Genomic DNA, 27,791 nt, shown 5'->3' on the forward strand with positions numbered 1-27,791 from the left:
TATTTGATGCTTAATTCAGATTTTTAAGTAATGTTGGAGTTAAACAACAGATATAAGAATATATTTAATTTAAGCTGAATATTCAGCCGTCTTCATGATTAAATTTGAATTTTTCTGACTTCTTACATTTTTAATGTTTAAGATCCTATAATTATTTTTTTTTTATTTACCTCCAACATATTTAGTATTTTTCACCTTTTTTTTTGTCTTTTCCTGCTTTTGCTTCTGCAGATAAAAACATGTGCAGCAGGCAATAAAAACGGATCCCTGACAGGAATTTCATCATATTTCTTATAATATAATTTTTCCTCCACAGATTCAGGTGGAAAACCGTCTCTGCGTCTAAATTAGGTTGCAGCCGGGTTTATTCTTCTTCTATTATTATTCTATAAATAAGCTTTATTATGATCCACCACCTTAAACTTAGACATGAACCCATCCACATGCTGATTTCTCTGGTTTGTTAATGTAGCTTAAACTCAAAAACACCATGAACCCAAACTTCTTGATCTGAAGGCCTACATTTCAAATTCATTGGTTTAACTTGAAAGAGTGAAATCCTCGAGGTTCTTTGATGCTTTTCAGCCTTGGAAACACATCAGTCATCATCCAGTTACTGTCAGGATGATAAAAATATAAACTGTGTGCCGTCACAAGCCTTTTAACCCAAGTGGGAGAACATAATCTGTTGTTTTTTAGTCGATATTTGACAGATTATGGGATAAAAAGAGTTACTTTCTACTCTTACTTTAGTTTTAAACTCCTGTTTCAGGTGCTTTACTTTTTTTGTTGGGGTTAGAAAACAGAATCAATGATTAAAATTGCTCAAACAGAAAATATACAAACAAGAAAATAACTTCTGACATTACTTTGAAAATATTCATCAGCACAAACAGACATTTTTATTTGATGCTTAATTCAGGTTTTTAAGTAATGTTGGAGTTAAACAACAGATATAAGAATATATTTCATTTAAGCTGAATATTCAGCCGTCTTCATGATTAAATATGAATTCTTCTGACTTCTTACATTTTTAATATTTAAGATCCTATAATTATTTTTTTTTTATTTACCTCCAACATATTTAGTATTTTTCACCTTTTTTTTTTTTGTCTTTTGCTGCTTTTGCTTCTGCAGATAAAAACATGTGCAGCAGGCAATAAAAACGGATCCCTGAGAGGAATTTCATAATATTTCTTATAATTTAATTTTTCCTCCACAGATTCAGGTGGAAAACCGTCTCTGCGTCTGAATTAGCTTACAGCCGGGTTTATTCTTCTTCTATTATTATTCTATAAATAAGCTTTATTATGATCCACCACCTTAAACTTAGACATGAACCCATCCACATGCTGATTTCTCTGGTTTGTTAATGTAGCTTAAACTCAAAAACACCATGAGCCCAAACTTCTTGATCTGAAGGCCTACATTTCAAAGTCATTGGTTTAATTTACACATGAAAGAGTGAAATCCTCGAGGTTCTTCGATGCTTTTCAGCCTTGGAAACACATCAGTCATCATCCAGTTACTGTCAGGATGATAAAAATATAAACCTATATATATAAGCCTTTTAACCCAAGTGGGAGAACATAATCTGGTGTTTTTTAGTCGATATTTGACAGATTAAGGGATAAAAAGAGTGACTTTCTACTCTTACTTTAGTTTTAAACTCCCTTTTCAGGTGCTTTACTTTTTTTGTTGGGGTTAGAAAACAGATTCTATTATAAAATCTCCTCCATGATTAAATTTGCTCAAACAGAAAATATACAAACAAGAAAATAACTTCTGACATTACTTTGAAAATATTCATCAGCACAAACAGACATTTTTATTTGATGCTTAATTCAGGTTTTTAAGTAATGTTGGAGTTAAACAACAGATATAAGAATATATTTAATTTAAGCTGAATATTCAGCCGTCTTCATGATTAAATTTGAATTTTTCTGACTTCTTACATTTTTAATGTTTAAGATCCTATAATTTTTTTTTTTTATTTACCTCCAACATATTTAGTATTTTTCACCTTTTTTTTTGTCTTTTGCTGCTTTTGCTTCTGCAGATAAAAACATGTGCAGCAGGCAATAAAAACGGATCCCTGACAGGAATTTCATAATATTTCTTATAATATAATTTTTCCTCCACAGATTCAGGTGGAAAACCGTCTCTGCGTCTAAATTAGCTTACAGCCGTGTTTATTCTTCTTCTATTATTATTCTATAAATAAGCTTTATTATGATCCACCACCTTAAACTTAGACATGAACCGTCTCTGCGTCTGAATTAGGTTGCAGCTGTCTTTTCTTTTCTCTTTTAAAAACAGACTTAAGCAGGTAAACGAGGCTTTTAAATCCTTTCAATCAGCCCCTGATAGTTTATTTACCCTCAGATCTGGTGTCATGTCCATGATTATTTCCCCTTGGAGGACAAACTGTGGAACTGGAAGGAATCGCACTGCAGTCTGAGGTGAACCACGATCTCTGATGAGTCCGATTTCATACGGAACAAGAACCGAGGCTGGATTCCTGTTGCAGAAACAGAAGATCTTTACTTCAGTAGCTCTAAAGATGAGCTCGTTGTCCCAGAAACAGTTCGGTACGAACATAAAAGCAGTAATTTGAGAGGATTGTTCATCTTGGCCGATGGTTTGATTCTTCTTTGGAAGGATTTTCCAGTGTTTACTGATCAGTTTATTGTTATATATTATTTTTTTAATTGGCTCTATATGAATTAATTGGATTATGATTACAATGAATTGAACTCCAATTGGCTTGAATTGGACTCTATTACTTAAGTGCCTTGAGATGACAATTGTTGTAATCTGGCGCTTTATAAATCAAATTGAATTGAATTGAATTGAATTTACTGCTGAAAATGTGGCTCACGAAGCCCAAAGTGCTCCTTTTTTTAGCCTTTTCTGTGGGAAACAAACAATCAGCTCTTAAAGGTATTAGAATTTCATCACATTCATTCTTTTTAATTGTAATTTTGACACTAAAAGAGTCCCGATCTTTGGTTTTCTGTATTTTCCACAGTTGTTTAACACAACCACAGACACAATTCTAAAAGAGCTCCTCGTATTTGTGATCAGAACCTTCCCACTTTGCTTTCCCACTGGGACACGGGCCTCTGCAGGATCCTCAGTGGGAGTGGATTCTCAGTGTAAATGTAAGGAAACAGAGTGCCGGTGAAGGTGTGTGTGAAGGTGTGTATTCGGCTGTTGGTGTCCAGATCGAGGAAAGACAACTTCCCGCCGTCAAAGTCCAGCTGAACTCTGATTTTCTGCACCTTGTTCTTCAGCTGAAGAACTTTCTCTGGATCCGAGGACGAGAACGCCGTGAATTTACCATCGGAGAACAAAATCCTCCAGAGTTGGGCCTGCAGGCGTCCCTTCACCTGGACGTCCTCTCCCAGCACGCCCAGCTCCCAGTCTTTGTTGTTTCCAACCTCCACGTCCCAGCTGTGAGTCCCTGACCTGAACCCCTCCGAGCCCTGAACCGAGCAGGGGAATTTGGTCCTCTCCGGGTTTCTGGGAAGCTGCTGTCGCTCTGCAGACCTCACGCTGCTCAGATCGGGAGACACGATGAGCTCTGGATCCGCGGTGTTTGGGTCCAGAACCACAGGGCTGTAGGACGCCGTCTGCTTCAGCTTGTTCCAGATGTTGAGGGTCAGGTTACTCAGGTGTTTCGCCACATCTATCAGAGCTCCAGAGACGGGTTGTGGGTCAGCCAGGAGGGGGCGCTGCTGGACTCTTCTCGCTGCTGCCTGACAGCTGAGGAGGAATGAAATGTCCTCGGATCTCAAATCCTTCTCTGCGGCTCTGATTGTGTCTGACAGAGCTGCTATGTCTCTGCTCAGAGCCTGAATGGTTTCCTTCATCGTCTGACTCTTCTGCTGCTCCTCCTTCTTCAGAGCAGCCACTCGGGCTTTTTCCTCCTGCTCCAGAAACAGGTGAAGCCTCTGAAACTCCTCCCTCAGCTGCCTCTCAGTCTGCTGGGCCTGGTCCTTCACGTATTCAACCGTTTGATCACAGTTTCCTTTGGCCTCTTCAAACAGCTTCAGTTTGTCCCGTAAAGGCTTCAGGGATTTCTGCAGCTCCTCCCTCTGCTCCTGTGCAGCCTCATCTATGGGCCTGAATCTGTGGTTGTTGTGGATCTTTGAGTCTCGGCAGATGACGCACACCGGCTGCTGGTGATCCAGACAGAAGATCTTTAACTTCTCAGAGTGCAGGCTGCAGAGATGCTCAGGCCTGTGTGAAGCTTGCTGCTCTCTGGCCTTCAGGAAGGCCTCGCTCAGGTTCTTTAAAGCCAGGTTACGTGGAGGACTGCTCTTTTCTGATCTGCTCTTGCAGCAGGGACACTGATATGTCGGCCTTTCCTGCCACCATGTCTGCAGACAGTTTCTGCAGAAGCTGTGGCTGCATGAAAGCACCACAGGGTCTCTGTAGATGTCTGTGCAGATGGGACACTCCAGATCCTTCTCTGACACCGAGGACATTTTCTCTTCTAGTTACGGTGAAAACAGACAGCAAAGCCAGTCAGGCCAGAAAGTTCTGTGACAGTCTTACTTTCACTTTTACCTTGAAGCTCTTTCAGCAGATTAAAGGACCGGTATCCCAGTTTTTACCTCAGTGTTCCTCTTTCAGTGGATGTCTTGTCTTTGATGTGAACTTTGCTGTTTCTCTGGAAGTTCTGCGTCTCGAAGACAGAAGAAAGTAATAAGTGATAAGTTCCCTGTTTGTCAGAGAGTGGGCGGAGCTTTGCTCAAACATGCCTCCACACTGCGCATGTTCACAGCTGCAGGTGTGTGTGTCTGTTCAAAACCACATGACCAAATCCAGATCTTTTCTTGTGTGAACTGGGTTTGATTAAATACATTTTCATGGCTCACAGAAAGCTTTCACAGAGAGAGATTCAGTCATTTGAGGCTTGCAGTCATTGGTTGGTGCTCATCTCTGTCTGGAAGCTTAATTTCTGTTGTTTTACCTGTAAAACTCACCTGGAGCTTCATATTCAGCAGTCTTCAGAGGAACATGGATTATAGTCTCGTAAAGCAGATGATAAACCTTTTACTCTCTTTACAACGTGACCTTTGAGCCTTTAGTCTCTCGCTCCACCTGTGGCTGTCTGACAGGTTTACAGTTTGTGATAAATGTGAGAATTACAACCACAGTTTTGAGTTTAAGGTTCAGGAAATGTACGGCGGCCCTGAATGTTTTTAGAAATGTTCACATGCTCAATAATATCCAACATGTGTGCTGCAGGGGGGGATGAAGTGGTCCCAGTAGAGTGCCTGTGTAGAAATCCCTCCGTTAGCTCTCCTATAGCTGCAAGTAGCCACATAACAGCAGCTATGAGCTAACAGAGCTATGAGCTAACAGAGCTATAGCACACGTTCATTCATTCTTCTTAAAGTACGCTCTCCTAACTGGTCTCCTAACTGGTCCCCAGCCTGTGAAACCTCTGCAGATGGTCCAGAACGCGGCGGTGCGTCTGGTCTTGGATCAGCCTAAAAGAACACGCCCCCCCTCTGTTCATTGAGCTCCTCTGGCTGCCCTTAGCCGCCCGCATCAGATCCAAGTCCCTGATGTTAGCTACAAAGAGCTTAATGGAACGGCTCCATCTACTTGAATGCTCTTGCAAAGGCTTCTGTCCCAACTGGGTCCCTCCGTTGGTCCCAGGATTGTCGTCTAGCAGCTCCTACACCACGCCTAAGACAATCCAAACTCTGTTCATGTGTCGTCCCACGATGGTGGAATGACCTACCGAGCGCTACCAGAACAGGGGCGTCCCTGTCTATCTTCAAGAAGCTCCTGAAAACCCAGCTCTTCAGAGAGCATCTCCTATCCCAGCACTTACCTTGTACTTCCCTCCCCCCTCTATCTCTGCACTTTATCTTTCTGCTCTTCCTTCTATGCCTGCACCCTATCTCTACTCTGTCCCCTCTGACAGAGTCGGACTCCTGGGTTCCTTCTATGTAGCTTATTGTTAGCTTTTTATAAAGCTGTTATATCTTCATTTGTAAGTCGCTTTGGATAAAAGCGTCTGATAAATACAGAAACATAAACATGAACATAAGTATTGGTGAAATACTGAGTGAATAAACTGTGCTGCAGGGGGGCGTGTGGATGAAGTGGTCCCAGTAGAGTGCCTGTGTATAAATCCCTCCGTTAGCTCTCCTATAGCTGCAAGTAGCCACATAACAGCAGCTATGAGCTAACAGAGCTATAGCACACGTTCATTCATTCATTCTTCTTAAAGTATTGGTGAAATAAAGACAGATAATGCCTTATTTAGAGGCTGCATCCTCTAAGCCCCGTTCACTCCGTTATATGGATCTCCAGTTATCTAAATATCTTCTGAAGGACGCCGACTTTCATCAAACTGTCCTCAGCGAGCAGATGAACGTATTTCATGCCAGAAATAAGGTTTAAAAATAGCGGAGTTCCCCTTTAAAAGCAGATCCTGTCTGGGAAAACTATGGAATCTGGATTCAAATAGATGTTTGCAGATTATTCTGCTGTGATATAAGTATCATGTTAGGTGGAAGTGGACAAAAATACACACAACAAATACAACAAATACATAGAAAATTAGTAAACAAAGGAAATCCGAATGCACTGAAACGAGAAGTAAAGAACACAGATCAGCTGTGGAACAAGAAGGAACAAAAAGGAGATTAAAGTGTTTCCTTTGAGCAAACTACTCTGCTTCAGGTGACCAGTGCAGTGAGTGTGAGGCAATCATCAAACTAAAACTAGGTGAGTAAGGTAAGTACAGGAAGGGAGGAGGCTGAGGAAAATAAAACAGGAACTGAATCAAACTAAGCAGGAGGAGCAGAATTTAACTGAGGTTGATGAGGAGATCATGACACACTTTTACACCTGGACTCACTTCATTTTGGCTCCTGATTATAAGCTAAAAGTATGAATCATTTATAGGTTTAATCATTAGTTATGACACGTCGAAGTGTACATACCTGTGAAGAGCTGCTTTTTTAAGATTTATCCTCCCAAATGTCCACGAATGTCAGACCTGGTCTGAAGTAACCACGGAGACGGCTGTAGTTTGAGATGAAAAACCTGTTTTTATGTGAATAAAAGCTGGATTTTAGCACCAATAAAGGGGTCATTCTGCTGTCCTTGCAGAGGTTCATCCTGATGGACAACCCCAGTAAATCGTACTCCATCATCCAGTCCGACCTGCCAGCAGCCAATGGGATCATCCACATCATCGACCAGCCAATCACAAACACGCTTTCTTCCAGTCTGGCTCGTGACGAGCAGGTAAGTCACAGAGTCTCTGCCTCAGATGTCAGCGAAGGGCGTAACCATGGTTTAGACATCGGGGGGGGTCCAAGAAAAACAAAATTGTTGAGTGCATTATCTACAATTCTTTATTTATATATGAAAAATTGGACATTTAGAACATAGTTTAGAGGACTACATTGACCATGTAAGTTCACATCTAAAGGAATAGTGTAACTTCTCCGAGACAGTGATTGCCCCCCCACTTTGTTTTGGTTAGTTGCTTACTGTTTACTGACCTTAAACACACCTACCAATTACAATTATGCTCTTCCAGTAGTTCTGTAGCAAATAGGACAGCTTCCAATGGAAAACGACCAAATACCCAAAGCATGTTTATGGAAATATTTTAATAAGGACAACTAATGATGTAACAAATTACAGACTTTTCCTTTAACAAAAAATGTGCCGAGGACTTTTAAGTTCATTTCTATTGTGTCAATGTCTCAAAATGTGCATCAACAATGAAAAGTCTAATAGTCTAATGTTATTTTTGGTTTAAGTTGTTTTATTTTGAAAGGGGGCGGAAGTTTATTTTGTTGATTCTGTGTTGGATTTCCTGTTCTGGTACAATCTGCTCTGTTGAGCAGCGGCTCCGTCAAAAGTAGAAGTCCAACGTAAAGATAAGGAGAGCCGCTGCTGAGACGGCGGCGCAGCCGTTACGTTCCCATGGTAACACACGGAAATAAGTTGAAAATAAATAAGACATGACAAGAGACCGATCCCTTGACAGGGTTCATAAAAGGAGAACATGCATTTTACACATTTTCTTCTGTATATTGGGGGGGGCAGGTTGGTATTTTCTCAATATTGGGGGGGGACACGACCCCCCCAAAGAATGCGTGGTTACGCCATAGGATGTGAGACACGAAACCAAACTTTAACACATTAAAGCACTTTGAAATCTGACAAAAGAACATTTCTTTAAAGAGATAAACCCCTAACTAGGCTTATTTTACTGCTGTTCGGTGTATGAAAGGCTTTTTATTCGTCCTGTTTCTTTTCTCAAGTTCGCTGACAAAACGATTGGGGAAATTCTGACGAAGGACGGGAGATTCAACCGCTTCCTGTCGCTGGTTGATGTGAGTATTTCTGTTTTGGCGAGCTATAAGTATTAAGTATGTTTTTGTTTTCTAAGTGTATGACGGGAGATTGGACCGAAGACAAGTTTCGGTGCAATCTGTCGGTTTCCTTAGCTTGGATATTGATTTTGAATCGGCTCTATATGAATTAATTGGATTATTTTTAAACTGATTAATTGGATTTCATTGGATTATGATTACAATGAATTGAATTCCAATTGGCTTGAATTGGACTTTATTATTTAAGTGCCTTGAGATGACATTTGTTGTTATTTGGCGCTTTATAAATAAAAGTTAATTGAATATAACAATCTGCACAAAGTAATGAAACTGAGTAAAATCGGCTTCCTTGACACATGTACTATTAATTTTGTTATTACTGATGTTATGATGGTATTTTATCTCTAAACATTATACAACTTGAGCTGAACCAATATTATTCTGCGACATGGAAACAACTGCAGTGCAGACACACATGAGCAGGTTTTTTATTGGATAAATATGGATTTGTGCATCGATCTTTATGTTTTTCGACTGAAAAGATGTTCAAACTCTTCTGAACTGCCTGCCTGTCACAAACGCTGTAACCGCTCCAGACTCCCCACTCGTTTTTGTAGGTAAAAGCGATTTGATAAACGCACACACAGCATTCTGAATGCCAGAGTGGCGCCGCCCTGGTGGCAGCAGCCGGCTACTGCAGCTCTGGACATCCTGTCTGATTTTCCACTGAGCTTTTTTCTGTGAAAACACAGGTTTCTGAAACATGTTTCTGTGCTGGTTTGGATGCTCTGCTGCTGGAAGGATTTCTGCTGGGAGCTCTGGTGGTTTTTTATGTTACAAACCACCAGAGATCCCAGCAGAAGCCCTTCCAGCAGCTCAGCTTTGGAAAGCTCAGATTGCCGGTGGAATTAATTAAGTGGTGGAATTTATCTGAGTCAATATTAAAGTGTCTCTGGACTCGGATTAGATTTGAGTCTCTTCATCAGCTTTATTAATAAGCTGCCATGAACTCACGGATCTGCCAGTGATGGTCGTCATTTCACACTTTAGGTTAGAATAAATGCTTTCTTTCAGAAAATATGAAAAGTTAAAGTTGTAACAACAGACTGAAGCAGGTCTTTTATCAGATCTGTGTTTGTTTTCATAGAACTGTGGGTCGCCGCCTCCTCTCCGTGGACCAGGACCCCTCACTGTGTTCGTCCCCACCAACCAGGCTGTGGACCGAGCCCGAGACGGCAGCCTCCTGTACATGCTGAATGATGTGAGTCTGCATTCCCTGAAGAAACTGCACTGATATAAGCTTTTTTTGCTGCAACAGCAGCTTTCCTCAGGCTCCTGCAACCTGCAGTCGGTAGATTTAACCGTCTGAGTGAGAAAGCCTGAGAGATTTGTAGCTGAAATTTCAGAAATTTTGGCCTTGACTTGCTTTTAGTGCATAATTTAAAGCATTTTATTAGTATTCATTCACAATTTAAAGTTCTGGATCTCCAGCTAACTCAGACACTCAACACACAAAACCTTAAAGGGGAACTCCGGTATTTTTAAACCTTATTTCTGGCATGAAATACGTTCATCTGCTCACTGAACAGTTTGGTGAAAGTCGGCGTCCTTCGGAAGATATTTAGATAACTGGAGATCCATATAACGGAGTGAACGGGGCTTAGAGGATGCAGCCTCTAAATAAGGCATTATCTGTCTTTATTTCACCAATACTTTAAGAAGAATGAATGAATGAACGTGTGCTATAGCTCTGTTAGCTCATAGCTGCTGTTAGCTCATAGCTGCTGTTATGTGGCTACTTGCAGCTAAAGGAGAGCTAACGGAGGGATTTCTACACAGGCACTCTACTGGGCCCACTTCATCCACACGCCCCCCTGCAGCACAGTTTATTCACTCCGTGCTCTGTGACAGTCGGCTAACTTCACACAGAGTTTGCTGCTGATAGTTTTGTGCAACATGGCAGGATATTTATCAGATTTTGACAACGTGAACGACGACTTTGAGTAAGATGGACGTTCTTACCGGAGTGAATGAGCTGTGCTGCAGGGGGGCGTTGATGACGTCATCCCAACAGACGAGTGTGTAGAAAGCCCTCTATAAGCCCCCCGATAGCCCCCAATAACAACAACACAGCAGCTATGAGCTAACAGAGCTATAGCACACGTTCATTCATTCATTCTTCTTAAAGTATTGGTGAAATAAAGACAGATAATGCCTTATTTAGAGGCTGCATCCTCTAAGCCCCGTTCACTCCGTTATATGGATCTCCAGTTATCTAAATATCTTCAGAAGGACGCCGACTTTCTCCAAACTGTTCTCGGTGAGCAGATGAACGTATTTCATGCCAGAAATAAGGTTTAAAAACACCAGAGTTCCCCTTTAAAGGAGAACACACAATAGTTTTTTATGGTAATTAACAAATATGTAGTGAAAAGGTAACATAAGGTATTCTAACCACAGTGGTCTGTAACATCAGTGAAAGTAGTGAGCGCTGCTGTGCTGGTGCACATGTTTCCAACCTGGAAGTCAGGCGTGCTGCATTCACTGTCTACACACCGCAGTGTTGGTTTAAAGATGAATAAACATGTTGGCTGTGATAATGACCGTCGGTGCTCCACCTGTCCCCCTGCAGCTGAGCAAACCAGCACTTATTACAGAGTAAAATCAATTAGATTCTGATTCAAATGACTTCTCTCTAATGTAACACAAACAGCTGCTAAACATCTGTGATATTAAGGCTTTTTAGAGTTAACCCATCAAAACAAATACCGTGTAACTGATAACCTGAACCCCCGTCGCGTCTGAATTATATAGTTAAATGATGATTGTCCAACTTTCAACCAATCAGCATTTGACTTATGTGCAGCGTCACCCCCAAAGGCTTCGTGCTGCCAGGTTTTTGGAGGACGGCCCGCAATTCTTAGCCTGATAGATTGTTACTGGAAGGATGTAATGATGCTGTCCTTATATTTCCTCTGGTTTTGCATCACTGGACAAATACCTGAGTTGGCATCTGTCAGCTCAGATGTGTTTCTGCTGCAGAGCGCTTGGGTTTACGCCCCATTATGTCATCAAGTCCACCATCAAACAGCTGCTTTCTGATGCTTTCAGTTGACCTATTTGTCCCAAGCTTTGTAACTCAAACAGAGCTGAAAAACAGCGGTACAAAACAAAAACATACGCTTCATTCCGGTTCTGCCATCTGTTTAGAGGAAAAAGGGTTTTACTCAGTCTGAGCTTTCTGTGGAACGATGTAACCTGTTCAGTTTGAGAGCAAAAGGAAGACGACGGCCTCCTGTTTCTCTGCATTTTCCTCAACGTTCTGGAGAAAGGTCGAGATCTATCACTCGTTTTTCAGTTACCAGAGGGATTCAGGACGCAGGGTCGTGTGGTTCCAAAGAGGTTTTATTTAAATAAACACAGGACAGATCACGGCACTGCAAAAGAAACAGGCTATAAAACTCCTAAGCTTTAAAAACCCTAAGCTTTAAAAACCCTAAGCTATAAAAACCCAAAGCTATAAAAACCCTAAGCTTTAAAAACCCTAAGCTATAAAAACCCTAAGCTATAAAAACCCTAAGCTTTAAAAACCCTAAGCTTTAAAAACCCTAAGCTTTAAAAACCCTAAGCTATAAAAACCCTAAGCTTTAAAAACCCTAAGCTTTAAAAATCCTAAGCTTTAAAACCCTAAGCTTTAAAACCCTAAGCTTTAAAAAGCCTAAGCTTTAAAAACCCTAAGCTTTAAAAACCCTAAGCTTTAAAAACCCTAAGCTTTAAAAACCCTAAGCTTTAAAAACCCTAAGCTTTAAAAACCCTAAGCTTTAAAACCCAAAGCTTTAAAAACCCTAAGCTTTAAAAATCCTAAGCTTTAAAAACCCTAAGCTTTAAAAACCCTAAGCTTTAAAAACCCTAAGCTTTAAAAACCCTAAGCTATAAAAACCCTAAGCTATAAAAACCCTAAGCTTTAAAAACCCTAAGCTTTAAAACCCTAAGCTTTAAAAATCCTAAGCTTTAAAACCCTAAGCTTTAAAGATCCTAAGCTTTAAAAATCCTAAGCTATAAAAATCCTAAGCTTTAAAAACCCTAAGCTTTAAAAACCCTAAGCTATAAAAACCCTAAGCTTTAAAAACCCTAAGCTTTAAAACCCTAAGCTTTAAAAACCCTAAGCTTTAAAACCCTAAGCTTTAAAACCCTAAGCTTTAAAGATCCTAAGCTTTAAAAATCCTAAGCTATAAAAATCCTAAGCTATAAAAACCCTAAGCTTTCAAAACCCTAAGCTTTAAAAGCCCTAAGCTATAAAAACCCTAAACTATAAAAATCCTAAGCTTTAAAAACCCTAAGCTTTAAAAACCCTAAGCGCTCTCCTCCATCTAAGGTGGAGAAGGAGCTGCTATGAAAATTAATATAAAATCTCTCCAAACTGGGAGGAAAACAGAAATGCTATGAAGATTTAACAAAGCAAAGACTCGCTTTGGAATAAAACAAAGGCACACTATTAATAAAACCGAGGCTCTATGATAGTTTAACTTTAACTTAAAGCTCTCCTTTAACGGAGGCGACTATGACAGGTAACAACGAAAAATCCCTCCTAGAAAATGGAGGAAAAACAAAGCTGTGAAACTTACCGTAACTATAGATAAACTAAGGCTATGGAACAAGAATAAATTACAAAACAAGTCAGCACTGCAGGAGAGTCGCTCGCTGCAGGAATCTGTGGGTTCAAGACCAGGCAAATGGATGGTAACGAAGCTCAAAATGAGACAAAATACTGGCACGAGACAAGGGAAACGCAGACTGTTTAAACACCAAAGGGGAAGAGGTGGAAACACTTTGGGAATCAGGGAAGACAATGAGACGCTTGACACGGGAGGAAGGGTAAGGTACCTGAAACGAGAGGAGAAAGTCAGTGAATTTTCAAAATAAAACAGGAAATGACAAGACATGGAACGGAAAATAAACCGTGACAGTTTTGTATCGAATAATTCACATATGCCTGATAAATTGGGGCAATAATTAAACAAATACTTACAAAACAGGAGCTATTCTGTCCTTCCATAATGGAGTTTACCTTTAACTTTAGTTTTAATGTCCTCGACAGGACGCTGAAGATCTGCTAAATTAATTATATTTGTAGTAAATGCAAAGACGTGAATATAAAAGAACTTAAAATTACTTTTAAATGCTTGATAATGGATCTGTAATCTAAGATAATGTTAGAATGATACAGGGTCCAAAAGGGCTGCTCCCACAAAACTGTTGAATAGTAAGAATTAATTATCTTCTCACACTTTGTATCTTTAATTTAAGGCCTTGTTTGTTCGTTTTTTTTATGGCAAAATAGATAAATTCGGACATGTTGACTTCTTTCTCTGACTGTGCACAGAGGAAATAAGAAGGAAGTCCAGCAAAGACATGAAATCAAAGCAGAACTGGCTGAAAGAACAATGAGAGCCAACATATAAACGTACAACCAAAGCTCCGAAAAATGTATTCATGGAAAATATTTAATCTAATCAGCATGGGTCAGAAATATTGGGACAGGAGCAACAAAAGGCTGCAAAAATAAGTCCCACCAACAGGTTGCAGCTAATCAGGATAATTTCAAAGGGGTCAGGAACACAAATGGGTTTAGAAAGAGAACCTCAGAGAGGCAGAGCCTCTCAGGAGCTGAGATGGGTTTAAAAAACTGCCCACAAGTTGTGGAACTATTTAGAGAAAGATATTTATCAATGTAAGAATTGCAAAGACTTTGAATATATTATGAAGATATTATGAAGAGATTAAAATAATCTGTGATCTTCAGGCCTTCAAGCAGCTCTGCATTAAAAACAGACCTGATTCACCACCAATGATGTGAAAGAACTCAACATTTAAAGGAGAAGAAGAAGAAGAAGTGCATGGATCGTGTACAAAGTGGAGAATAACAGTGAACTTTGATCAATAATCCTGTCAAATAACAAGATTATTTGAATTGCCTCCAAGAAAAACAAAGTTAATTTGATGAAATGGAAGTATATTTCTTGGCAGATTGTTATTTTCTTCATGACATTTTGCTTCTCTTACAGGCCAAATATAAACTTCAGGAAATGCTGAGACACCATGTTTTCTCCCAGGCTGTGGTAAGAAACCGGTCTCCCTCCATCAGTGTTCATCCATCAGTCCTCCTTCCTGCTTTCATACTTTCAACTGAACTCCTAAAAATGTCCTCGATGCCAAAAAAAATAGACATCTTCCCTGTTAATTTTCAAAGTGGTAAAGTTAGTTTTTGAACACTTAACTTGACTCTTAGTCAAGCTAAAAATGAACTTTTAGAGCAAATAAAGCTTGAATCGGACAAGAGCTGAGTCACAAATAATAACCGAAACAGAATATCTGAAACTTAAACCTCTTGACCTCGACGTGGACTCAGTTATCAGCAGTTTTTAACAGTCAGAACTGCAGTAATATTCATTGATTAGTTCTTTTTTAACTTTATAAACACAACAGAAACTGTAAAATGCATGAATAATTGTCACAATGTTGACTGAATGACAGCTCTGGTGTTTTAATTCAGGTTAATAGGAATAAATGCAAAATACAAACACAGAATAAATGTAAATATTGATTCCTGATCAGACTGATTAATCTTCAGGATTAATCCCTTCAGCTGCTGTAGTTATGTTATTAAAACTGTTCTGAAATATGCTGCAGGTTCTTAAAGTCGTGTTCTTTAATAAATCTCAACCATCGTTTAACTTTAAACGTGTTCATTAACACGTGCTCCGGGAACATGGAGTGCCGGACCCCTTGATAGGGGCCGTTCGGTCTCTGTATGACCGGTGTCAGAGTTTGGTCCGCATTGCCGGCAGTAAGTCGGATACGTTTCCGGTGAGAGTTGGACTCCGTCAGGGCTGCCCTTTGTCACCGATTCTGTTCCTAACTTTTATGGACAGAATTTCTAGGCGTTGAGGGTGTCCGATTTGGCGACCTCAGAATCGGGTCTCTGCTTTTTGCGGATGATGTGGTTCTGTTAGCGTCGTCCGGCCGTGACCTTCAGCTCTCACTGAAGCGATTCGCAGCCGAGTGTGAAGCGGCTGGGATGAGAATCAGCGCCTCCAAATCCGAGACTATGGTTCTCAGCCGGAAGAGGGTGGAATGCTCTCTCTGGGTCGGGAATGAGATCCTTCCCCAAGTGGAGGAGTTCAAGTATCTCGGGGTCTTGTTCACAGTGAGGGATGAATGGAGCGGGAGATTGGCGGCGGATCGGTGCAGCGTCTGCAGTGTTGCTCTGGACCGACCCGTCGTTGTGAAGAAGGAGCTGAGCCAGAAGGCGAAGCTCTCGATTTACTGGTCAATCTACGTTCCCATCCTCACCTATGGTCACGAGCTGTGGGTAGAGACCGAAAGAACGAGATCACGGATACAAGTGGCCGAAATGGGTTTCCTCCGCAGGGTGTCTGGGCCTCCCTTAGAGATAGGGTGAGAAGCTCAGTCATCCGGGAGGGGCTCGGAGTAGAACCGCTGCTCCTCCGCATTCAGAGGAGCCAGATGAGGTGGCATCTGGTTAGGATGCCTCCTGGACGCCTCCCTGGGGAGGTGTTCTGGGCCCGTCCCACTGGGAGGAGACCCGGGGAAGACCCAGGACACGTTGGAGAGACTATGGCCTGGGAACGCCTCGGGGTCCCCCCGGAAGACCTGGAGGAAGTGGCCGGGGACAGGGAGGTCTGGGTTTCTCTGCTCAAGCTGCTGCCCCCGCAACCCGATAAGTGGCAGATGATGGATGGGTGTTCATTAACCTGATTTACACTGAATTCTGCAGATGGTCCAGAACGCGGCGGTGCGTCTGGTCTTGGATCAGCCTAAAAGAACACGTCCCCCCTCTGTTCATTGAGCTCCTCTGGCTGCCCTTAGCATCAGATCCAAGTCCCTGATGTTAGCTACAAAGAGCTTAATGGAACGGCTCCATCTACTTGAATGCTCTTGCAAAGGCTTCTGTCCCAACTGGGTCCCTCCGTTGGTCCCAGGATTGTCGTCTAGCAGCTCCTACACCACGCCTAAGACAATCCAAACTCTGTTCATGTGTCGTCCCACGATGGTGGAATGACCTACCGAGCGCTACCAGAACAGGGGCGTCCCTGTCTATCTTCAAGAAGCTCCTGAAAACCCAGCTCTTCAGAGAGCATCTCCTATCCCAGCACTTCCCTTGTACTTCCCTCCCCCCTCTATCTCTGCTCTTTATCTTTCTGCACTTCCTTCTATGCCTGCACCCTATCTCTACTCTGTCCCCTCTGACAGAGTCGGACTCCTGGGTTCCTTCTATGTAGCTCATTGTTAGCTTTGATGTTATATCTTTATATGTAATTCTCTTTGGATAAAAGCTTCTGTTAAATGCATGAACATAAATCAAAAAGATCTTTAAATATTTGGTCTCTTTTTATTTTAATTATCAGGATCTTCCAAAAAAAATCACTCGCTGTTAAATAGTTTATAATAATTAAATAATTTCTGTAGAAAGCAGAATATTTTGCATCCAACATCAGAATCTCGCCCACCGCCGGATTTAAAAGCTGAGAGATTTTTCCTCTGATTGCTTTTCTCCGTCTGTAGCTCTCAGCGGACGAGTTGGCCGCTCTTCCTCGTATTCGAACGATGGCCAATCAGTTGATCAGCATCTCCGTGTCTGACGATGTAAGTATGTCTCATCGGCTCTTCTGTGGTTGTTATAATTCGTCTAAAACACTTTTCCTTCTCTTGACCCTGCAGGGCGCGGTCGTGCTGGGGGAGAAGGGCGTTCGTCTGGCGAACTCAAACATCATAGCGTCCAACGGGATCATACATATGATTGATGGGCTGCTGTATCCGCCCTCCATCCTTCCCATCCTGCCTCACCGCTGTGACGTCACTGAGAGCAAAATCACTGTGGTGAGACAAGGAGGTCGAAACAAACCGGAGAGAATGAGTGTTTTCTGTGTGTGAAGATTATTTAAAACACTACCTGCCCTGAGGTAGCTGCTCAAATGCAATAAGTCAATTTATGCTAATCATTTCTTACTTTAATCATCTTGAATGGACCCCTTTATCCTGTCCAGCATCACGGCAGCAGAATTATAATCTGAATACCTTTTATGCCAAACAGATTTGCTTTGCCAAGCTTTATGAATGTAAAGTTCCCCTTGATGCCCATCAGCTGCTTATTTATTCATTTTTGTTACAATATTTGACATGTAATAGAGCCGAAACGGACCGGAGGACAAGGAAAGAAGAAGAAGAAACAACAAAAATAGAAACAAAAGCCAGACAACCAGCTGCTAAAACCCGTAAAAACAAAACAGACGACAATCCACGGCCTCTGAGGGGAATCCAGCCTCCAGGAGCACCTGAAAGCAGACAAGCAGAGAAAAAACAAACAAACAAAACCAAGCACAAGAAGCGGCAATCACACACAACACAGCTGTGGATATAAATTAGCTGAAACCACAGGATAAAACATCAACTGCTTAGCGTTGATGCTACTGGACTAATGAATGTGTGCATGAACATGCAACACCCATGGCACAGGACCTACATGATAACTGTGCTTAGTTATGAGTGTATAAGTGTATAGAGCCACAATCCACAGCCCCCCCCAAGCAATCAGAAGCAGGCAGAGAGGGCCACAAGACCCAGGCCACCAGCAGCCCCCACAGAGCACAGAACCCAGGAAGCCCACCGCAGGGACAACCAGGCATCCACCCAGAGGACTGCAGAGGAAGCCCCCGGACATAGGACAGAGCCCCCATAAGCATGGGGCAGATCCCCCATAAGCATAGGGCAGAGCCCCCATAAGCATGGGGCAGATCCCCCATAAGCATAGGACAGAGCCCCCATAAGGACAGGACAGAGCCCCATAAGCATGGGACAGAGGCCCCATAAGCATAGGGCAGAGGCCCTCCGGGAGCCAGGGGCAACGGCCCCCCGACCCCGCCAGGCCCCAGCCGCACAGACACGGGCCGTGCACTGGACCCGGGCCCCAGGAGCCCGAGCGCCCCCAAACCCCCCGGCAGAGGCCCCACCCAATACCCAAGAGGGCCAAGCGCCCCAGACAGCCACAGTGGGTCAGCGCCTGCCCCAGCGCCCCTGGCCAAGTGCCCTGGGAGTCAAAATTGAGGGGCAGCCAAACTTGTAGAACTGGGAGCCTTCATACCCAAAGAGCCCCGCCCACCAGATGCCACTCAGTGCTTCCACCCCCCAGGACCTAAAGTGTGTGTGTTTGATGAGTAGTAATGTCTAAGGCAGGGATGTCAAACTCCGGTCTTCCCTGCTCCAACACACCTGATTCAGATCAATGCCTCATTAGCTGGTTTATGCAGAATTTAACAATCTTTTGAAGAAATTAATTTAATCTGAAGCAGGGAAACGTCTAAAACCTGCAGGACGGCGGCCCTCCAGGACCGGAGTTTGACATCCCTGCTCTAAGGTGTGATTAAAACGGGGGCTACACCCCACAGAACACCCCCCTCCCCAAAACCCGACATGTGTGAGGACCCAGAAGGGAGAGGGGATATAGACCGGGGGGAGCCAAAGACTGGCTGCAACAGGCAGGAAATGGAAAGCACTGCTGTCAGTTTGCATTGTGCTACAGCCTGAGGCTTCTCGTTTGGTTTGTCACCAACATGTGAAGCGAAAAGCCAAGTCTGAGTGTTGGTTTATCTGTTTTCAGGGTGCGTGCGTTCCCTGCAGTTACCTCCGCGAGACTCGATGTCCAGAGGGCAGCGCTGAACTGGTAAATTAGACCATGTTGTGTGTTAGCATGCAGAGCCACAGCATCACTGAGCCGCTACTCTGTTTTCTTCAGGAAAGTCATCAGATCGGCTGTGAGTACACCTCAAGTCCTCTCAGGCAAACGCTCAGTAAGGGCTGCGCCAAATACTGCAACACCACCAAACAGGTGAGGGTGGGAATGAACCCAGCTTTACTCTACAGCCGTCAAACTCCGGTCCTGGAGGGCCGCTGTCCTGCAGGTTTTCCCTGCTTCAACACACCTGATTCAGATTAAATGGATCTCTTAGAAAGATTAAGTTCTGCAGCAGCCTGCTGATGAGGCATCGATCTGAATCAGGTGTGTTGGAGCAGGGAAGCATCTAAAACCTGCCGGAAAGAGGCCCTCCAGGACCAGAGTTTGACATCCCTGCTCCACAGAAACTAAAGCACATTTTAAACCACTCAGAGGTGCAATTCTCCTTCTCCCCCGAGGCAGAAATGGACCTCTGATAAACGGCTGTTATTCTGTGGCATTAAGCAGGAAACGCGCTGAGCTCAGCTTCCAGCGGTCAGGCGGCGGTCTCGTCCTTGGCTGACTTTCACAGTGTTCGGCGTCTTTGTGTGTTAATCAGGTGGCTGAGTGCTGCAAAGGATTCTTCGGCCCGGATTGTAAACCGTGTGTCGGAGGATTCCAGCATCCCTGCTACGATAAAGGAAAGGTGAGCGACATCAAAGCCGTGCTCTAATCCCAGCATCAACAGCCACGTTTTAATCTGTTCTCTGCTGTGCAGTGCGCCGACGGTATCAATGGCAACGGCTCCTGCAGCTGTCACTCAGCATTCAAGGGCAGATACTGCCACATCTGCTCGGATCCATCCAAGCACGGAGAGAACTGCGATGAAGGTAAGGGCTCCTCTCCGTCGCCACAGAAACAGTGAGGGTGATGCCAACACCTTTAAGACTTTAAGCCAGGGTTTAAGCTACAAGAAACACCTCAAACAGCACTGCAACAAGTCAGTCTGGGAGTCTTGGACTGACTCTTTAGTGCAGGGATGTCAAACTCCGGTCCTGGAGGGCCGCTGTCCTGCAGGTTTTAGATGTTTCCCTGCTCCAGCACACCTGATTCAGATCGATGCCTCATTAGCTGTTTTGTGCAGAATGTAAGAATCTTTTGAAGAGATTAATTTCATCTGAATCAGGTTTGACATCCCTGCTTTAAGCGAATGATTGAAGTGAAGAGAATCTGTCAGGACTTTCATTCATATTCATCCCGAGAGATTTCCTTCCCTGCACCAATTTGATGGAAATCCATCCGACTGTGGTTTAAAATTAAAATCATATTAATGTTTTCATATTTCTACACGTCCGTAGATCCGTTCCTGTCCAGCTTCACTCCTCCAACAGAACCGTTTCAAAGTTTAACTGGATTCTAGTGATAAAAGATGTTTACGCAAAGTTTAACTGGATTCTAGTGATAAAAGATGTTTATGCAAAGTTTAACTGGATTCTAGTGATAAAAGATATTTATGCAAAGTTTAACTGGATCCTAGTGATAAAAGATGTTTATGCAAAGTTTAACTGGATTCTAGTGATAAAAGATGTTTATGCAAAGTTTAACTGGATTCTAGTGATAAAAGATGTTTATGCAAAGTTTAACTGGATTCTAGTGATAAAAGATGTTTATGCAAAGTTTAACTGGATTCTAGTGATAAAAGATGTTTATGCAAAGTTTAACTGGATTCTAGTGATAAAAGATGTTTATGCAAAGTTTAACTGGATTCTAGTGATAAAAGATGTTTATGCAAAGTTTAACTGGATTCTAGTGATAAAAGATGTTTATGCAAAGTTTAACTGGATTCTAGTGATAAAAGATGTTTATGCAAAGTTTAACTGGATTCTAGTGATAAAAGATGTTTATGTATTTATCAGACGCTTTTATCCAAAGCAACTTACAAATCAAGATATAACAAGCTATACAAAAAAGCTAACAATAAACTACATATAAGAAACCCACTAGTCCATAGGTGTCAAACTCTGGCCCGCAGTGTAATTATATTTGGCCCGCGAGGCAATTTCAAATTAATATTAGAGCTGGTCCGCCAGTATTATACGGCGGCAGTGCATTCACCGCTTATACTACAAATCCCATAATGCTCTGCTGTTGTTTTGGCGCCTCAATTAGGACAGAGGAAGATATGCCCCTCCTCTGTGTCAGTAGCATCTATGCTAGCGGTCTTCTTGTGCCCCCCGCCTCTCCCCCAGACCTCAAACCACAGCTGTCACTGTTACCTACCAAAAAATGGCCAAAAGAAAGGCAGAAAATAGAACTTTTCTGGACAGGTGGGAGACAGAATATCTGTTTATGTAAAAGACAGACCTGTTTGTGTTGTTTGTGGAGCCAACCTGTCAGTAACTAAGGAGTAACTAAGGAGTAACTAAGGAGTAACTAAGGAGTAACTAAGGAGTAACTAAGGAGTAACTAAGGAGTAACTGAGGAGTAACTAAGGAGTAACTAAGGAGTACCTAAGGAGTAACTAAGGAGTAACTAAGGAGTAACTACGGAGTACCTAAGGATATAATATTAGACGACTCTATGAAACGAAACACCAGGACAAATATAAGGACCTGGACTCAGCTCAAAGGAGCCAGAAAGTAAAGGAGATGAAAAGAGGTTTATGTTATTTTATTTTCACATTTATTAGCCTGTGTAAGAAGCTAATTTTGACATAAATCAGAAGGCTGCAAACAGAAAGGAGGCATTACATTTTTATTTTGATTTAATTTAATATGCCATTGATATGTTTTTATTATTATTAGCAGCTCAATTTTGCACCCCTGGACTTTAAAGTTAAGCCTTTCTGGTTCAGTATTCATTGTTAAATCAAAACTTGTTGGGTTCCATATTAAAAGGTTCATTTGTTCAACCTCGGCCCGCAGTTTTGTTCAGTTTAAACTTTCGGCCCACTGTGTATTTGAGTTTGACCCCTGGGTGCAGGCATAGAAGATCATTTAGTAGCGTAGAAACTTTGGTTTAAGACATAAAAAAAAGACAGATTGGACTTTTCTTTGGAATATAGATGCTAAAATAAACACATGATGTGTCCTCAGAGTGTCGGTGTGTCCACGGCGTGTGCGATAACCGTCCAGGAAGCGGCGGCGTGTGTCGGAGAGGATCTTGTTTGGAGGATTATTCGGGAGAATACTGCGATAAGAAGGCCACGCCGTGCAACTCTGACGGCCTGATGGAGCACTGTCACATCAACGCTTACTGCACACACACAGGGCTGACGACCACGTAAGATACGACCGCTTTACTGCCACCGAAACGCCGTTAGAACGGACGTTTTTTGATTGATAAGGTCAAAATTTATTTGGAATAATTATAGAAATAATTGTATGAAAAAAGCAAAGAGAAAAAGCTTATTGTACAAATGATGATGGTCAGAAGTCTGTATGAATGAGAGACTCGTTGTGAAGTCCTCTGTGGAGCCTAAACGAGGTTAACGGTGTTATATATGAGCCCAACCTTTGCACATTTACTGCTAAGGTAGTTAAAAAGCTTCCCCGGCACCTCATCCTGGCCATAGAGGAGATTGGCCCTGAGATGCAGAAGGCTCGGGTCGGTGGTTCCCATTTTCCAGCTTCAGGGGGACCACACTACTCGGCCTCCCAAGGAAAGCTTACTCCAGGGTGTTGGAGAGGAGGCTCCAACCGATTGGATGCTGTGGGGGTGCTGCAGGAATACGGGGAACCAGATGTTCGGTCCCTGTAGAACCACAGTAAGAGCCGTGTTCTCATTCTTGGTACAAAGTGGAGCTGGTTGGACTCCATCAGGGCTGCCCCTCGTCTCCGGTCCTGTTTGTGGGTTTCATGGACAGGATCTGGAGGTGTAGTCGGGGGGAGGAGGGCGTCTGGTTTGGGAACATCAGGGTTACAGCTCTGCTTTCTGCAGATCATGTGGTTCTGTTGGGTTCTTCATGCCATGACTTCAGTTCACAGCTGAGTGTGAAGCAGCCGGGATGAAAGTCCTCAGCTGGAGGAGTTTCAGCATCTCTGGACCTGGTTCTCAGTGATGGTGAGTTGGATCAGAGATGGACAGACGGATCGGGGCTTCGTCAGCAGTAATGAGGGCGCTGCTCCGGTCCGTTTGGTGAAGCTGAGCCGGAGGGAGAAGCTTTCAGGTTCCTGCTCCATCTTTGTTTCAACCCTCACCTGAGCTCACAGATCTGGGTTCTGACCCAAAGAAGGAGGTCGTGGACACAAGCGGCTGAAATGAGTTTCCTTCAGAGGGGGGCGGGGCTCAGCCTTAGAGAAAGGGGGAGGAGCTCCAACATCAAGGGGGAGGAGCTTCATACTCAGGGGGAGGAGCTCCACCATCCAGGGGAGGAGCTTCACAGTCAGGGGGAGGGGCTCTACCGCCTGGAGGGAGGAGCTCCACCATCAAGGGGGAGGAACTCCACCATCAAGGGGGAGGAACTCCACCATCAAGGGGGAGGAGCTCCACCATCCGGGGGAGGAGCTCTACTGTCTGGAGGGAGGAGCTCCATCATCCGGAGGGAGGAGCTCCATCTTCCAGGGGGAGGAGCTCTACCGTCTGGAGGGAGGAGCTCCACCATCCGGAGGAGCTCGGAGTAGAGTCGCTGCTCCTCCACATAGAAAGGAGTCAGCTGAGGTGGTTCATCTGGTTAGGATGTCTCCTGGGAGGAGGCCCCGGGTCAGAACCAGAACTCATTGGGAGGATTATATATCCCATCTGACCTGGGAACACCTCGGGAGGAGCTGGAGAGGGTCGCTGGACCTGTTGGCTCCGGATAAGCAAAAGATAAAGGATGGATAACTGTCACCATCAAACACAACTGTCTAATGCCACCTCAAGGCGGGCAACACTTCCTGTCTTTATGGAGTTCAGAGTTCAGCCTGAAGCGCAAAGGATGTTCCCATTGATATCTGGTGTCACCATGGCAACGCTCATAGCCTCAAATCTTAGGCATGACCACCTGTTCAAATGATTAGCTCTACATAGATGGATCGACCTTCCTGTGGCTGAAAACACAAACACAGTCCTGCTGACCATTCAGTAATCCATCACCGACTTAAAGCAAAACACTTTATGAGAATTTGTTCCTCCTCTTTTATTGTGGCTCCTGCCGAATGTGTTCAACTACAGGTGTGTGTGTCGAGATGGATACGACGGTGATGGTCACACCTGTACTCCCATCAACCCCTGCCTGAAGAGCAGTCGAGGAGGCTGCGACACAAACGTAAGGCTGTTGATTTGACTGTTTTGAGTCTTCAAAACTCTCCAGTTATTCATATATTCTCTTTGCACTTTCACATCTGTTCTTAACACTTTGAAATAGTCTGCAAAATCTCCCCCAAATACCTTTTATAAAGGTTATAAACGGTGTATTTTATGCTTCTGAGACCCTCACATTTCTCCAAGCCTCCTGCATATTGTTAACTCTTCTCTTCTGTCAAAACCCGATTAATAAAGACAAATTCGACACTTCACTAATTTAATATTAACAGTTTCACGTCAAACTTTTTTTACTGTTTTGGTAAAATCCTTTAAAAAAATAAAAAGCTGCCTTTCAAAACCACTTCTTGACTCTCAGGTTTCCATCCAAACCACAGCTCCAACATTGCTCTTTTGAAGTAATAAACAACATCAAATTAAACACAGATGACAGCAGTTTCCATGTAGTAATACTGGATCTCTGCTACAATGGTTTGATTCTATTTAACAGACAGATCTGAGCAAACAAATATGACAATGGAGTTCCCCAGGGCTCAATTCTAGGACCTCTTACTCAACATTTGCCTAAATCAGTTTGGATCCTGAACTGTGCATTTGTGAGCTGTAACTCGAACGCATCGGGCCTGTTTGACGCCGGCTGCGTTTGTTTGTCTGTCTGCAGGCTGAGTGTCTGTACGTGAGTCCAGGTAACGTCTTGTGTGTGTGCGCTGAGGGCTGGACCGGTGACGGCAGAGTGTGTGTGGAGACCAACAACTGTCAGCTGGAGAGCCGCGGAGGCTGCAGCCCCAACGCCGACTGCAACCACATCGGACCCGGACAGGTCGGACAGGATTTTCTTTACGATAACATAACAAACGCTCAAGTTCAACACTGCACCTCTGCCTCTGATCTGCAGGCTTTGATCACATGTTTACATTAAGATTATTAAGCTTTCCATGCTGCAGTGTGCTGCACTTTCCTGGTTCTGGTTCTGCCAGAGGTTTCTTCCAGAGTCTGGTTCTGCCAGAGGTTTCTTCCTGGTTCTGGTCCTGCCAGAGGTTTCTTCCTGGTTCTGGTTCTTCCAGAGGTTTCTTCCTGGTTCTGGTTCTTCCAGAGGTTTCTTCCTGGTTCTGGTTCTGTCAGAGGTTTCTTCCTGGTTCTGGTTCTGTCAGAGGTTTCTTCCTGGTTCTGGTTCTTCCAGAGGTTTCTTCCTGGTTCTGGTTCTGCCAGAGGTTTCTTCCTGAGTCTGGTTCTGCCAGAGGTTTCTTCCTGGTTCTGGTTCTTCCAGAGGTTTCTTCCTGGTTCTGCCAGAGGTTTCTTCCTGGTTCTGGTCCTGCCAGAGGTTTCTTCCTGGTTCTGGTTCTTCCAGAGGTTTCTTCCTGGTTCTGGTTCTTCCAGAGGTTTCTTCCTGGTTCTGGTTCTGTCAGAGGTTTCTTCCTGGTTCTGGTTCTGTCAGAGGTTTCTTCCTGGTTCTGGTTCTTCCAGAGGTTTCTTCCTGGTTCTGGTTCTGCCAGAGGTTTCTTCCTGAGTCTGGTTCTGCCAGAGGTTTCTTCCCGGTTCTGGTTCTTCCAGAGGTTCCTTCCCGGTTCTGGTTCTGGCAGAGGTTTCTTCCCGGTTCTGGTTCTGCCAGAGGTTTCTTCCTGGTTCTGGTTCTGCCAGAGGTTTCTTCCTGAGTCTGGTTCTGCCAGAGGTTTCTTCCTGGTTCTGGTTCTTCCAGAGGTTTCTTCCTGGTTCTGCCAGAGGTTTCTTCCCGGTTCTGGTTCTTCCAGAGGTTCCTTCCCGGTTCTGGTTCTGGCAGAGGTTTCTTCCCGGTTCTGGTTCTGCCAGAGGTTTCTTCCCGGTTCTGGTTCTGGCAGAGGTTTCTTCCCGGTTCTGGTTCTGCCAGAGGTTTCGTCCTGGTTCTGGTTCTGCCAGAGGTTTCTTCCTGTTAAAGGGAGTCGTTCCTTTCCACAGTCCCTCAGGCTCAGGACGGGAGATTGGACTGAGGACAAGTTTCGGTCCAATCTGTTGGTTTCCTTAGCTGGATATTTTTTTTGAATTGGCTCCATATGAATTAATTGGATTATGATTACAATGAATTAAATTCCAATTGGCTTGAATTGGACTTTATTACTTAAGTGCCTTGAGACGACAATTGTTGTAATCTGGCGCTTTATAAATAAAACTGAATTGAACTTTAGCCAAACACCCTGTTAAAGCCTCTTTCTCAGTCATTTTACCTGACAGTATCACTTAAAAGCCATATTGCTTTTACCTTCTGCTGTCTGTAGGATCTTTGACTTCAGCTGCCTGAATGTAAATGTTTGTAGGAGACCGATGAGACCTGTTTCTGTTCCTGTCTGCAGAGCGAGTGCGTCTGTAAGACTGGCTACATGGGAAATGGGAAAGTGTGCGACCTCCTCAACCCCTGCCTCAAAAGGAACGGAGGCTGCCATGAACTGGTAAACTCGCACAGATCATTCCTCTTCATTATTGCTGATAAATGTGGTAATTCAACCCAATTTGTCTTGCTAACTCTGAAGAAAACTAACAGCACAAACCCCTTTAAAGCAGAACTTGGTAAGGCAAGTTTATTTTATAGCACAATTCAACAATAAGGTGATTCAAAGTGCTTTACAGAGACATTAAAACAGAAGAAATAAAAAAAAAAGCATGATTTAAAATTTAAACAAAAGAAAGAAATAGGAACAATAGATAAAATCAGAAAAAATTATATATATGAAAGATAAAATCAGGAGTTAAAAGAAATAAAAAATAAAAAGCATGATTTAAAATTTAAGCAAAAGAAAGAAATAGGAACAATAGATAAAATCAGAAAAGATTATATATATGAAAGATAAAATCAGTTAAAATATGATTCCGTTTTGAAACTCAAGCTTATTCAAATGCTTCTTCAACCTGGACTTAAATCCTGAGTGTTTCAGCTGATCTGAGGCTTTCTGGGAGTTTGTTCCAGACATGTGGAGCATAGAAGCTGAATGCAGCTTCTCCAGGTCTGGTTCTGACTCTGGGAACTGATAAAGAACCGGATCCAGATGACCTGAGGGGTCTGGGAGGTTCATAGTGGGTCAGGAGGTCACTGATGTATTTTGGACCATTCAGAGCTTTATAGACCAGCATCAGAACTTTAAAGTCTATCCTCTGATGGACCGGCAGCCGGTGGAAAGTAACTGTCCCGATCCGTGAAAGCACTGGAGGCAGATGCAGGGTAGAATCAATAATCAGATTTTATTTATATAATGATAGTCACTTGAAGAGCAAAGTAATGGATTATAAATTCCTAACCCACTCTCCTCGATACCTATGGAGAGGAGAGACTATAAAACTTATCAAAAGAAAGTTCTCTCCACGCTAGGAGGACAAAACAAAAGGTTTTATAAATCTTACAAATAAACTTATCCCTCTCCGAACCGTCGGCGGCTCTATAGAAATTTAACAAATCAATAAACAGA

The 27,791-nt window shown here is 43.2% G+C and overlaps 2 protein-coding genes across 2 annotated transcripts in view; one reads left to right on the forward strand and one right to left on the reverse strand.

Annotated features, from left to right (window-relative positions):
- Nucleotides 1–27,791, forward strand: part of stab1 (stabilin 1) — a 111,085-nt gene that overhangs the window by 24,905 nt on the left and 58,389 nt on the right. Inside the window, exons 13-26 of the mRNA XM_072381442.1 lie at nucleotides 7,144–7,281; nucleotides 8,313–8,384; nucleotides 9,532–9,645; nucleotides 14,450–14,503; nucleotides 16,971–17,051; nucleotides 17,127–17,285; nucleotides 19,063–19,125; nucleotides 19,198–19,290; nucleotides 19,736–19,822; nucleotides 19,895–20,006; nucleotides 22,212–22,398; nucleotides 24,271–24,364; nucleotides 25,022–25,180; nucleotides 26,685–26,780. Of these exons, the coding sequence (XP_072237543.1) occupies nucleotides 7,144–7,281; nucleotides 8,313–8,384; nucleotides 9,532–9,645; nucleotides 14,450–14,503; nucleotides 16,971–17,051; nucleotides 17,127–17,285; nucleotides 19,063–19,125; nucleotides 19,198–19,290; nucleotides 19,736–19,822; nucleotides 19,895–20,006; nucleotides 22,212–22,398; nucleotides 24,271–24,364; nucleotides 25,022–25,180; nucleotides 26,685–26,780 (1,509 nt within the window). The remainder of the gene's footprint in view (nucleotides 1–7,143; nucleotides 7,282–8,312; nucleotides 8,385–9,531; nucleotides 9,646–14,449; nucleotides 14,504–16,970; nucleotides 17,052–17,126; nucleotides 17,286–19,062; nucleotides 19,126–19,197; nucleotides 19,291–19,735; nucleotides 19,823–19,894; nucleotides 20,007–22,211; nucleotides 22,399–24,270; nucleotides 24,365–25,021; nucleotides 25,181–26,684; nucleotides 26,781–27,791) is intronic.
- On the reverse strand, nucleotides 3,026–4,610 carry LOC140302915 (nuclear factor 7, ovary-like). Its single transcript, XM_072381448.1, has one exon. It carries the CDS (start codon nucleotides 4,491–4,493, stop codon nucleotides 3,084–3,086), a length of 1,410 nt encoding a protein of 469 aa, XP_072237549.1. The 5' UTR covers nucleotides 4,494–4,610; the 3' UTR covers nucleotides 3,026–3,083.

This window comes from Leuresthes tenuis, unplaced genomic scaffold (genome assembly GCF_036924035.1).
Source record: "Leuresthes tenuis unplaced genomic scaffold, fLeuTen1.0.hap1 SCAF_3, whole genome shotgun sequence".
NCBI lineage: Eukaryota > Metazoa > Chordata > Actinopteri > Atheriniformes > Atherinopsidae > Leuresthes > Leuresthes tenuis.

What these genes read in the sequence shown, in the direction of transcription:
- LOC140302915 (XM_072381448.1), bottom strand. Translation starts at nt 4,493, where the DNA reads ATGTCCTCGGTGTCAGAGAAGGATCTGGAGTGTCCCATCTGCACAGAC.